This window comes from Anoplopoma fimbria, chromosome 24, assembly GCF_027596085.1.
Source record: "Anoplopoma fimbria isolate UVic2021 breed Golden Eagle Sablefish chromosome 24, Afim_UVic_2022, whole genome shotgun sequence".
Classification (NCBI taxonomy): Eukaryota; Metazoa; Chordata; class Actinopteri; order Perciformes; family Anoplopomatidae; genus Anoplopoma; species Anoplopoma fimbria.
Window position 1 is genome coordinate 21,418,292 of NC_072472.1, and position 13,883 is coordinate 21,432,174.

At 42.9% G+C, this 13,883-nt stretch overlaps 1 protein-coding gene across 2 annotated transcripts in view; it reads right to left on the reverse strand.

Annotated features, from left to right (window-relative positions):
* The window catches only part of robo3 (roundabout, axon guidance receptor, homolog 3 (Drosophila)), an 87,024-nt gene extending 73,371 nt beyond the window's left edge, over positions 1-13,653 (reverse strand). For both annotated transcript variants that reach the window (XM_054625137.1, XM_054625136.1), the window contains exon 1: positions 13,127-13,653. In XM_054625137.1, the coding sequence (XP_054481112.1) occupies positions 13,127-13,289 (163 nt within the window). In that variant the 5' untranslated portion in view covers positions 13,290-13,653. The remainder of the gene's footprint in view (positions 1-13,126) is intronic.
* Positions 13,654-13,883: the final 230 nt, after the last annotated feature.

Here is a 13,883-nt window from a genome sequence, read left to right on the forward strand (position 1 = left end):
AAGACAGCAACTTGTTTCCTGTGTTCTTCCTCTAATGCCTTGAGCACAGGTATAACAGTGTAATCAGGTCCAACATAAAGAAAGAGGGTCGTAATGGTTCTTCCCACAGGTGCATGAATGAGAAGGGGTTCAAAGGTTCGGTCTTTCCTGATAACACCTGATAAGAAAGCAGTCAAAATTCCTGCCCTCAAAGTGAGAAATCCTCTGTGAGGTTTTGGGGGGATTAAGTACTCAGCTAAAGTTCTTGTCGCTGATGGGAATTTAGAGTACCGTCTGATGGCCCTGCTCTCAATGCTATTACATTCACCAAGACGGAGACATAGAATGCTCTGAAAAGTTGGAAATTCTACTGAGGCTTTGAGGATGCATCTAGTTTCAAATTGCAGCTGGGTTTATGTCTGACATGCAAGCAAACACCAGACTGTAATCAGATATACCTTTTAGAGTTTTATTTCACTGTCATTTATAGGAGAAAAAAAAATACGCAATTTCCTTTGTGTATTTTTCTCTTTCTGAAAATTGAAATGTGCAGTTTAATGTCTTGAGTTTATAGCTTGCATAAGATGAATAGCAGTAGAGTCATAAGAGGGAAACAGCTGAATTGTTTCAAATCCATTATATTAATTAAATCAAAAAAAATTAAATTGAAACTAAAATGGATTCACCAACTAATTTTTTTGTAGTAAACATACCACATTTGCTGACTATAAGAGATATAGTCACTTCCAAATATTTATTTACATTTAAGTCAAAAAAATAATTCAAACATATCACTGTGTCACCTCTGACATTCTTTTGACATTCAATACAAATGTATAAGTATACATATGTATACATGTATAGCTAACATCTAGTAGACCTGCACTAATCATGTAGAAAATATGACTTTTTAGTTATCTTTTATTTCTTATCTACCTCTTTGAGTGTCCTCATGTTATTTTGTGATTCTTACGTGTGATGTGTCAGCTGTAACAGTGCAATTTCCTTTTGGAAACAATGAAGTACTCTGTATATATAATATATACTCATAAAAATCTTTTTTTCATTGTCAAATCCATGTCAACATATTAGGTTGCAAACAGAAACCCTTGTCATGTTCTGCAGCATGAAACCAGCTGGCATTCAGTGCAAAGTGGTGAAGCTGAGTCCTCATGGATGAACAAAAACCGACACATGGCATTCTCCCACCGGCCATCTTTGGAGGCTCCATGGAAGTAAATTAAATCTACATCTCTTTTTCTATAACATTCTCTAATACAGGGCTGCCAGATAAAACATTTGATGTGATACGTTTATAAAAACAACAATGAAAGGTACCGTCCGTAGAAAGAGACGTTCGTCTAGCTTTAATAATTAAAACTTTTATCAAGGCTGAACTGAGTGTGTGTGTGGTCGGGAGGATGTGGGGGGTCAGAGCCTTTAAGAGCTGACTCATAAATTTTACAGGCAGAGCTGGTTGGAACAAGCCATGTGGAAATGTAGAGCGAAGGCTTTCAAAGAACAACAGACCACCATGTCGACTGAGCTAAATATCACCAGGAGAACGTCCAAGTGGAAACCGCTGAACACTAGCTCTTGCAGATGATAGGCCTATCATCTCAGTGAACTTAGACTTGATGAAATGATCTCTCAGCGATTTTCCAAAGATGATTAGACATCTTCTGAATCTACACTGATATCACTGTCTTGATAATGATCTTTGCACGTGCTTCTGTTGTGCAGCTGCAGGCTGTATATTAGTAGGAGTGCAATAGTACAGATCTGAGTGTTGATAGAGACTGACTACGCTGCCACACAACTCAAGGACATTTGAATTTCTAAGCTGCATCACATCCCCCAGCTATAGAGCTCACAGGGAGTGTATAGACGTTTGCAACGGATGAGGCCGAGTCTGGAAAAGAGGAACGGAAATCGGATAAAATGGACAGCTGGAGTCTGGAGAGTATGACTGGCTGTCTGGAGCAGGGTGTCTAATAGGAAAGGCTGGACCCTCTAAGGACCTATTAGCTCCTGGCTGTGGTGTAGTACAGCAGGATGGCAGTGACTCTCAAAAGCTACATGTGAGCTAATGAAACCACAGGGATGCTGTAAGGTGCTGACAAGAATGGTGCGTGGAGATAAGATGATTTACTGTCTAAATTTCCATGCCAAAAGAGATTTGCTATTTCCCTTGTAACCTTGTATCTGATAGCTGTCAGTCATGGATGGTTGTGTTTCCATTCAATTGTCAAGCAAATTTTAAGTGCTTGTATCGATAAACTGCTTTAGAGAATAGACTCAGCTACAGCGTAGGTTGGTCTGAAGTTGTCGCTATGGGATACACATGGCTGTAGTCTGATAGTAAGCAGAGTAGAAGAAGTAGAGACAAAAGGAGAGAAGTCTACAGGAAGGTGTTGCCATTGGGCAAGTTTGAATTTATCTTTCAAGGCAGCTAGTATTGTCCATGTTTCATGCTGCCAGGAGACAAAGACTGGAAAGATGCAGACAGAAGAAACAGCCGATCAGTCATATCAGTTTAATGTTTGCTACGTCACAAATTATTTGGCAGAGGTGTTTCCATAGGGGGAAAAAAACTCCACATAGTGCTTTTCAATGTGATACTTCAGAATTAGCATAAAGATATGTTAATGTAAGCACAGCTAATGGTAGTGAAGATGTTTTTATTTATTATTCATTTACAGTTCTCAGATCTAAGCCCAAATAAACGCCTATGGTAGACCCATTCACAACAATGGAAAACAATGGGCCCTTGCTTCAGCTGGAAATGTGTGCAGTATCATTCACTACAAAATAAAACACTTGAATTTCTCTTGTAGTGTAATTCAAGGCTGGCTAGTCCAGCAGTGAAACAGAGCACTGCTTTTTTTTTTTATTATTAACTCTTGCCTACTCAGCACAAACTTCCCAGCTTAGCCGATGTGTCCAAACAGACTCAATATCAGAAAAGGCTCACGCGGTTCACTCTGTATATAGAATACATTAACACACAGAGAAATAGTGCGCAAGACAAAAGCGCACAAAAACAAATGAAAAAGGAAGATAATGGTGACGAAGCAGCACAAACTCCTGCTGCAGTGTCCTTTCTATAATGGAGGGTGGCAAAGTGCTGAGGCAGAACTTTTTTTCTCATCTGGGACAAGAACAAGTAGCTCGGTTGTGTCATGTTGATATAAATCTAAAACAGAGGACCACTGCCAAAGATCTACAGTGGATTACCCCCCACACACTAAACCTTCCTCTGCCAACTCCCCAGCTTTATTTCACCACAACACACAAGTGGGCTTTCATCACTAAGCAGATTTACTTCCTCTGAAGAGACAGAAACACCAGATCAACACCCAGCAACTCACACACTGCTCCAGCATTGAAATACTGCTAGTATCGGGTGGGGGTGTGGGGGGGGAGTGATATCAATACTTGTGACTGCGAAGATCAACTTTAAAAAGAAAGTGAAAGTCCTAAAATAGAGAAATCATAACAAAAAGATTTATATTTATATTTTCATAACAAATAAGACGTGCAATAAAACTCACTTTGACTGACAGTGTGATGATAATGCAGCCTCTCCGGGCATGAAAACTATTCCGCTCCAATTATGCAGAAATGATCCCATGCTAAGAAGTCATAGGTCAAATGAGAGACTGTCAACTTGTGATTACAGATGTGCTGCTGTTGACAAAAGGCCCCCCGACAGTTAATCATTAAAAAAAAGGAAATCTGAGGCTAAAAACAAAGACAGAGAATTCATGAAAAAGTTGCGAGGGAGTCAGAGGATGGGTTCTTGTGCAGATCCTAGGTATTCCAATATATAATATGGAGAGCTGTGAAAGTTCATCCCAACATCATTTTGCTTGAAAAGCCATTGGCTTTGGGTGACAGGCTGTTAAACCGCTTTCTGCACCTTAACAGCTCTGTATATAAATATGCACGTCCCCCTGCTTTGTCCCCAGACTGCATTTCAGAGACACTAATTCCCAAACACAGATGGTATAAAGCTCAGATGATGGCCCGACTTTTGCAATAAATCCGCGAGGCCTTCGGGTGCTCATTTTGTAGGATTCGAAAACGGCCCGATCTTGAGGTCAACGAAAGATCCTCACACCTACTTACCAACTGCTAACCAGGCTTGAGCCAACACCAACACCAACCTTGCATTCTGTTTACAGCCGTGCAGGGAAAAGGACATAAAGCATGGATGGTGCTTCAGCCCCATCCATGCTTTCACCCGGACCGGGGGGGGGAAGGCCTTATACTCTGTATAAAAATAGATCTGAATACCACAGTACACCAGAAGCCAGAACTCCTTATCACTCTGTGGTGAGTTATGGTAAAAAAAAAAAAAAAAAGAAAGATTAAGCCATGCTCTGGTTTAGCAACTCAAATTAAGGCTAAGCTGAGCTAACCCTCACACTGCACTAGAGATAACCATCCTCCCACCCAATTCTACTTTAAAAAAGACATTGCTGTTAATGGCAAAGAAAAGTATTTTTAAGCTGAACTTCCAGTACAATAAACCTGGTGAGCAGACTGAGCTTTATAATCTTTAAAAAAGGGAAGGGAGAGTGAGGGGAAGGGCATAAGAGGGCGATCAAAGACAATTCAACAACTTTCCCATTCCCATCTCCCCCTCATCTGCATTCTTTTGAGCGGGCTGGCTTCCCTCTTACAGAATATGTTGTTTTACAGCTTTGTTGCCTCCTCTTCCTCTTCCTCTTCCTCTTCCTCCTCCTCCTCCTCCTCCTCCTCCTCCTCCTCCTGATTTCCACCACAGCCACAGGAATTGATTTGCAAATGCGCATTCATAGTGAAATTGGCAGCAGCGAGGGAGGCAGGCTGGAGCTGCTTTCTGCAGCCTCCCACTCTTTGACCCCGTGGGGACAACAAAATGAGGCACTCGCATGAGAATGCAAAGTGCCAGCCATAAAGAGACGATCTTCTTAATTGAGCCTGTGTTGATGCTAAGCATCTAAATGGGCAGGGTCAACTTTGCAAAAGGAAATTGGGTGTTTTTATCATGCCTCTCTTGGGGCCATGAAAAGATTCATGAGTAGGGGCTGGAGCCGCTTCTTATTTCGTTTTTGCCCTCCCTTTAGAAGAGGGGGTTGTGAAAATTGGTAGCAAAGAGACCCAAACTCCCACGGCGGCTCCAAAGAAATGCCCTTTTCCACTAACAACTCTGCTTCATGCTCCCTCTGAGTGTGGCCCCTCGCACTGGCGGAGCAGCTGAAATGAGTTCTCGCTAGATGTTTGGGCAAGTTGACAAAGCAGAAGCAGCTTGCTGTAGATAGAGAGCAAACAGGGGCGTCTTCTTTGGTCCGACAGGAGCAGACAGCTGAGCCAGACAGACCTTTTTTACACAAAAAGTTCCTTATGGCTCAGAGGCTTGGGAGTTGATTCACTTTGATTTAGTTCCAAATACAGAAACAACTCTGAGGGGGCAGCAAACACCTCCTTTACGTGGACGTTTCCACTGTTGAGTTTGATATGTACTTCTTTGTAGCACATTCGCGTATGATAATCTTCAGAACATCAAATGTCAACATCCATAATGTCGAGGATGGTTCCGCTAAACTATTCTCATATTTAAATAATCATAGAACTGTGAATGCAACTTCGCAACAAAAGCAGTCCCGAGGCCTTAAATACAACCAGTCCAGCATCCTTCAAGTTATCAGAAATCCTGCCGAGAGTTGTCAGTCTGAGTTGCAGTAGCCCGCCAGTAACAATCATTGATTTTTTTTTTGGACAGGGCTTTGAACCAACAGCAGAGCAGCAACTGCATGTGGCGACTATACTCCCACTATTCAGTCCGTTTTGCTGTGAGTGTTCTATGTGATGAGAGCAAGAAGAGACAAGAGGAAGTAGAGGAGAAAATACTGGAGGGAGGGGAGGAAGAGGAGATATCTGGCTGTAGTGATGCTTCACAAGGAAGCAAAGAAAAGAAAAACTTTGAGATGAACAAGTTTTGAATAACAGTTTGTAAGAACACGACAGTATGCTGATGACTACATTATTTATTCTCACTAATAATCAGTCCGTTAAGGTGGAGCAGTGTATGTGCTCTTGGAGCACAGGGAGGACGGCCGGCCACTGGTTGCGGGTGGCCTAACACAGCTGTGGGGAAATGCCACTGGCTTCCTGTCCCACAGCAGCATATTTCAAGCTTAGCTCCTATTAGATCTGTGACCCCTTGCACACACATACACACAGGCTGGCTGCTATCTGCTCCTATCCGTCTAAGCGGGGAGGAAAGGCTCGAGACAGGGACTTCCTGAGTCCACAACTCAGAAGAAAAACAATCGAGGTACCGTTAAAAAATGAACTCGAGGGATTTTTCTAATTTGAACCGTTAGCTCATTTTTCATTCCTAAGTTGAAACTATCTACATGAGAGACATATCATTTGGACAGTGATTGATGAGTTCTGAGATAGCGACAACTGCTCTGTCCTTGTCTTTTTAGTTGGATGAATTAGTACAGTGTGCTTATAGAGGGCTCAACAGAATGGGTCTCCAGGTTACCATTGGCAACTAACTCTTGGCCTTTAGTTTCAATCAGTGGCAACCAATATTAACATGTAAAAAAGAGACAGCAAATAACAAAACGAATGCTTTTTTTTAATAGTTGTTGCATTAGTGATAAATAAAAGTTGCTGTTCCATGGTAAACCACTTTGCTAGTGCCTTGGTGCATTTACTGGCATGCATGTTTTAGAGAAAATAGTAAAGCAAATTAAGTTGTTTGACTGTGAGGTGAAAAGTTGAAAAAGTGATTCAACTAAAAGACAACAAGATGAACCTAAAAGGAAATGTGTGAAGTTTTGGGGGCGAAGTATCCTGCCTCTTTAAACTATCTTTAATCTTTAAACTAGAAAAAAAATAATACTGCAAAGCAAGTACAACATACACATGACATATACGGGTCAAGTTTTCATTGTTAAGCTATTGTATCACTGCATCTCAATTAATCAAAATGTAAGATTACTAAAAATGGAACCATATTTTCAGTCTGGGTAACCAAAAGCTAATGCCTGGTTGCCGACATGGAAACCACTTTTAAAAGTTACAAAGTATAAAGTTTCATTGATCATTTTTCAAGATGATACACTGCTAGCACTGCAAGGAGATCATAATATTAATCACAAATGAACACTCACACAGAATGTGTGAGGGGTGAAAGATGCCTTATATTTAAGAGTGTGATAACATTACCGTGAAATATAAAGGTTGATAAATGCTCCCTTCACACACTGTCAAAGGGATCTGGAGGAACAATGGTTGTGAGGTCTAATTAAGACGAGAAGTGGGGGAACGGATGTAAAAGGGGGAAGTTTAAGAAGAGCGAGAGAAGGATTCAAACGCAGCTGCCTATCACTGAGCTGCACTTAAGAGATAACAAGTAGAGGACTCTAATTGCCTCGTCGCCCAAGTCACATTTCTTTAATAAGCGTTTCCCCTTCAGGACATCACGCACGACCGTCAATCATCAAACTGTTGCAACGGAGGACAAGTAGCTGAATGACTTTTTGTGTATCAACACTCCCATCACAAAATAACAGGTCTCCAGCAGCTGTCACTTTTTCAGAGAGAGCTGTCCTCGTTGGTTCTTAAGGCGGCCATTAAAGAACCGACAGCGGCTGTCACAATCCCTCTACACTGCAGCATCAACTCGATGCACCGCCGCTGAAAACGATCTGCTATCACTTAGCTTTTTTTCTCAAGCCGAGCTTTGGAGTGCCAGACTCTCGTGAATGTACCCAACGCACGGTGGTGACAGCTGCAGCTAAACCCGCGGGCTTTCCTTTTGACGGCAGAGTTTTGTTGCACTTCCAACCCGCACGCCGGAAAAAGTCTGTGGACGATAAAAACTGGAAAAACATGAAGATTTGACCGACTTGTCTCGCCAGTGACGCTTGATGAAAAGCATATGCTCCTGTAAGATGGGAGACGCGGTACTTAAGACAAACTAAAAGAGCTGTGTGTTTATGTTGTTAACTAGAAATGCAAAAAACACTGCTGGTGCATCATCGGGATTATTGGGAGATTATGATTGTTCTAATTTAATCACTCTCCATAATAAACAATTACAGGCAGGGTGTAAATTCCATAGGGGATGGAAGGGATACCCCCTTAATGGTGAAGGTGAAGACTGCAGACTGCAGAAAAAGACCCGTTTGCATTTTTGGGCAAGAATAATGAATTATTGAGCTATTTGCCTTTGATTGATTGATTGATTGATTGATTGATTGATTGATTTGTCTTAGTAGATAATGCAGTAAAAGACTGCCCTTTGTAGTAAAGACAGTAATAAAACATTATTCATTGACCTTGAAGACTCCTTGTTAACATTGGAAATGGTAGTTTGAATTAATATGTAGCATTATAATTATAATTATTCATATTTAGCAGGTCTCTTTCAAGGAAATTATGGTTAATGTTTTGATTAGTGCTTTATAATATATTATTACTGTGGAAAGCATGACGACATTTCTTCGCTGCATCATATTTCATGTGTTTTGCCCAGTAGAATAGATTGTAGCTGGTGTGTGGAGGTTAGACCCAAATACACACGAAAAAAAAGACAGGGCCTCTTTGAAAGAAGACATCCTGGATGTGTCCCACATTTGTGGGCAAAGAGGATGCAGGGGAGGAAGGACGCCTCTCTGGAGACCAGGTTGGCAGATCGCTGCCGTTGATGCGGAATCACTTTAATCCTTCGTTAGCGATGGCGAGGAAAACGTCCCCACTCAGAGGACAAAGCGACTGGAGTGTGGATTCTCTGCGTGCAACAGAAAAACAACAACCTATGCCACCTGTATGGTCCGGTTAGCAGCTGTGTCAACCCACAGTGTTTACAGCGCGACATCAGCCTCGACAGGGCAGCACTGCCACACTTCATGGGGTGAGATGGTCGGTTCGCCTCACTCCACGTCTAGTTCAGTGTTATGACCAGCGACAGAGGGGACCGCCACCCATCAACGCCTGGAACTAATGTCGGGGGCCATCCATCTGTCTGCAGCCTGAGGTTGGGTGCTCAGGCGGCATTGTGTCGGGGCCCCTCGGGCAGTCACACTCCAGACCTTGAAGGAGAGGGACTAGCTGACTTAAACTGTCAGCGCTCACTGCTAAATAGAGTCCCTGCTCAGTTTATTCCCCTTTCCTCTGACGCCCAGTGGAGGAGTCTCTGGTGACCCGTGGTGTGTTTACTTTGGCCCTCTGTGGCGGGAATGTGCAGGGTAGATATCAGAGCCTTTCTACCACCGCGGTTACATTTGCAAAGAGAAAGTGACGTGTTTTCATGCATTTTGCTACAGTCCAATGCACAGATAACTCGTTAATAATGCACCATGAGGCGTCTTCAAGCTGTTGCGTAATGAATATCTGGGCCTGTGAAATTCTATTATCGTGGGGATTCATGAGTGGCTGCTCAGTGACAAGCATGAACCAAAAAACACAGCTCAACTCGAGCTTTTTGATCACTCGGCTCTAATTTTAGCAAATTGTGAAAAAAAAAAAAATGAAAAAGCTTCAAACGTCAATTCCAGTGTGTGATTAGCTCTGCTCATTGTGTGATGACAGGGAGAGGACGTTCACAGTGTTATGATTCAGTCAGCGTAAATTAAGATTCCCGCGTACCTCTGCGATTTCCAGGAGAAGCAGCTCGCTTGTCGTGCATCATACTGAAGCTTGCTGAGCTATTGACGGGCTAATTGATCTGTAATGAACATATGGGCAGGCGGGTGGGGGTGGAGGAAGGTGCATTGAGTGTGTTGGTTGTCAGAAAGGGACTACAAAGCTTTCCCTGTCTGATTCTTTTCTCTGCCAAAATAGAAAAGCAGACGTGTTGTCAGAGTGCCAAATAGCAAAAACCTGAGCAAAATGTGTGTTGTAATGTGGAAAAGACCACAACACTGAGATTGCTAAAGGGTACTTTGGTGGTCTTTTAACCTGGACCATGTTTTCCCATGTATTTGGGTTACTAATGGAGACACTACAGACGGCAGCTGCTCTGGGCCAATCCTCTCCGTCAATGTACGTCCACTAAAAGTGCTTGTTTTTTGCGTGTCTCACAACACTATGGAAAGAAGTCGACATAAAAATAAGATGTTTTTTTTACCTTTCATTTGATCCGGTCTTTTTGTTATTGTGTCTAACCAAGTCTCGCTCGCGGAGATGCGTCGCTCTCAAATCTGGCTTCGCATCGACATTGTGAATATCAGCTATATATATTAAAACACGTTAAAGATAAAGACAAAGGTTTTATTTCTCTGCTGGTCCTTTTAATAATGTTGTCAGTCACGTATAATACCAATCTGAGCCTGTCGGTGGCAAAAAAAACACATTAACGGAGAGGAGTTGCATGGAAGGAGTACATTGCAACTCTCCCTAAATAATGGACCAATTAAAAAAAATGTTGGTCCCAATGATTCACGAAGACACAAAAGGATGAGGTGTCCAGGCCAACAAACCATTTATTAGCCACTAACAAGGCCATACAAGCATAAGGAGGGCTTGTAAAATAAGCAGTAAGATCAAACGAACAATAAGTAATCAAACCAACTAGATATTGATCACAGATTCTCACCCTTTACTTACTGACCTCTACTAATATCTAGCCATGCAGATAGTTTTGGTTTAAAATGTCCAGGTTTAGAGAAAGCAATATTCCGAGAAAGAAATGCCAAATGATTCCAAATTCAGTTCTCAGACGTGAGGATTTCAAGTAAGAAAAAAAGAAATCTGGCAATATGAAGACGCTCCCTTCGACCATGGGAAATGATGTTATAATGAGTTGCTTTTTGCTTCTTTGTAGAATTTCATAAGACAGAACAATGAATCGGTTAATCGAGGAAAATAACAGACAGATTGTCGTAGAATGAAAGTAATCCTTAGTTGCAGCCCAATTCCACTAAACTGAGCCTTTAACTGGTTGTTGTCTTTTTAGGATACATTTAGCTCAAGTTTATAGAGAACATACTGGAATGTCACCGCCGATGAAATCCCAGAAACAGCTATAACTCCTGTCAAACTGTCCTTGGCCGATCCATAACCCCCCCCCCAACATCCTCCACTGTGTGTCACTGTGGATGACAGCATGTCTTAAGTGCCTCGAGTGAAAAAACTACCAGCAAACCAGAGAAAGGACTTTGAACAATGGGACGTCTTAATTGTGCTATTCCAGCCAAGCCACACAAACACCCCTGCCTGAAGGAAACGGAGTCGTACGCTCAGACTCTAATTACAGTGTGTGGGCTTCACGGTTCGGCGCGGGGCTATTTGATCTGGTTTACTGGTCCGTTTGGGGGACATGACAACAAGGCAGCTGTCTGTGAGCCGTCCCCCTCCTGGTGACTTCAGTGAGAGCATGGCAAACACATGCCTTCCCCCCCCGGTTGGAGGTCTTTGGGGAGAGCTGACGGGAGACGCTGCGTTGACTGACGGTGACAGAGATGACTGACAATAAGCGGAGCTCACTCAGGTGTCACATTACTGTGCAAACATGGTCTGGAGACCAGGGCCCTTCAGATACAAAAGGAGAGAGTCGACTTGCCGGGGTAAAGCTCATTTTATGGCATGCATCTCCCAGACGTCTCCATGCTGGCACTGATCTGAAGCTTCCTCCCTCTTTTTAATCTAAGTAGCTCTGAATATCAATTTGACACAAATGCATATTCTGCCTTTTTCTTAAAAGTCACTGTGTGTCTTTTGCTCTAGTGGAAATAAGACGCTTTAATCTGTCCTTTCTAGTCCCAGAGGAGCATCTGGAGTCACTGAAGGAGCACTTTCACAGATGCTGAGTTCATATGCTGTGGGTTCATAGCCAATGTTTACAGCTTTGTTAAAGGGGGAGTCTCAGCAGTGGGTCCAGGCCCCGACGACACCACGCTGTCACAGACTATAACGTCCCGCTTGTTTTGAAGAGAAATGCTTCTGTGCATCACAAGCGGGTGGTGTTTCTGCGTAGACCACGAAGACAAAGTAGGTGCGTAGGACGAAGGGCCTGCTGGTTGCAAACTAGCAGCATCTGTGATTGATTGATGGGGGGGGGATCTGTGGATCCAGCATCCAGTCTCAATCAAGCCAGGTTTCCATCGTCCCAGAGGGGACTCGGTCTACAAGTAGTCTGGCTGATGGTGCTCCTGCAGTGGTAGCTTTCTCCACACACAGTTTAGTGCAAAAGAGCAGAAATAAAAGGTGCTGAATGCATATATTTTTTTAAATAAAGCAATTAAACAACAAGGCCCATATGCTGCTTAGTGTTGGATCATTTTAACTTTCTGACAGGAATATAAAAAAAATGTTAACAACAAAATAACATATATGAATTTCAGGAAGCCTAGAGAAATGCTGTTCGAACCACATACTTGTATTTTGTTTGACTTCTTTATTTCAATTGGCCACATGTTTACGGCCCTCTTATGGTTAACTGGGGTTTAATATTCACCTGGGGAATAATGGATAAGATGTTCGTAGTGATCTAGTGGAGGCTTTTTCCATCACAGTAAAAAGAAAAAAAGAATAAGAATAAGCATTTCTTAGCATTGCGGTCCACGGAGGGGGGTGGGAATCAAACCCCCAAACCCTGCCATGCTCACTTACAGTACCCTACGGCAGTAAAAAGGGGGGAAACCTCGCTCCATTGTGCGGTTGTTTCTGTTGCACAACTGCACTGTGCCGAGGATACGTCTTCACCTAATGGGCCTCATAATAGAGATGAATGAGCAGGCCAGAGAACACAACCAAGTCAGATATCAGTGGGGAGCAGATGCTGGTGTGAATCCACGGTCCCTTGGGCAAGACACACAGTAAAGCTGCATATGGGCCTAAAGTGGCCTTTTAAATGACATCATCCGGGGGGATTATTACTCATTCATACTGACATATAAGGGTTCCATACATTGATGCAAGGAAATAAAGTTAGTCTGCATGAGTAAAATGACCATTGAAGTTCATTTCTTCTTATTTATTTTTTTATGTTGGACCCCCTTCAGGACTCAGGGGTCAGTGAGACCTAGTTGGAGCCACTGATATGGAGCATAAGCCCCATCTGTACAAACATAACCCCCCATGAGTAAAATGACCCCACCCAAAAAAAAAAAAAACACCACCCATGCCAATTTCAACTCACCATATGCCAAAGTTGTGAGTGCACATAAAACCAGTAGGGGAACCGAAGTGTGGCGGTACTCCATTATACACTCAGATGTTTCATAGGTAGATAAGGTCGGTCCCAGTGGTGATGATGATATATCCAAACAGATGACTTCCAGGCTATGGGATGGAAACAGCATCAAACTCCGCAGGCAGCATCTCAGCCGCTGTAGAATTAAACCGCCGGTTCAAGCATAGTAAACTTTTCTTTAGGACCGCTCAAAAAATAAAAAATAGGTCTCAAACCCCGGCGGATGATGAGAGAGGACAGGCGGCTGTGAGTGGCAGGCTGCGCCCGGTCGGTCGGTCCCGGTTCTCCTCACCGTCCCGTCTTCACGCAGGAGAAATAGTCACAACGAGGCCCCACTGAGAGTGAGTTAGTGTCAGAGTGCCTGGAGTGAAACACACTCTGAACTTTGTTAAACACAGAGCTTTTCGTTTCTTCTCTCCGTTGCTCTGCTCCTCTCCCTCTGCTCCGCTGCTTGGAATGAACTACTACAGCCCCATCACAACACAGCAGGCTCCCGGAGCCGAAACACACTGGAGTAAAGGTCCACGCTGTGGGATAGATCGTTTCCGGTACCGCTTTCAAAATAAAGCTAAGATTTACTCATCACTTATCTAAATAAAGGATCAATCTATGGTAAATAAATGGAAACACTGTTGTGTAAATTCCCAAAGCAGTCACTATCACAGCCTTTTTCATCCCTGTAACAGACCCTTTTTTAGCTAAG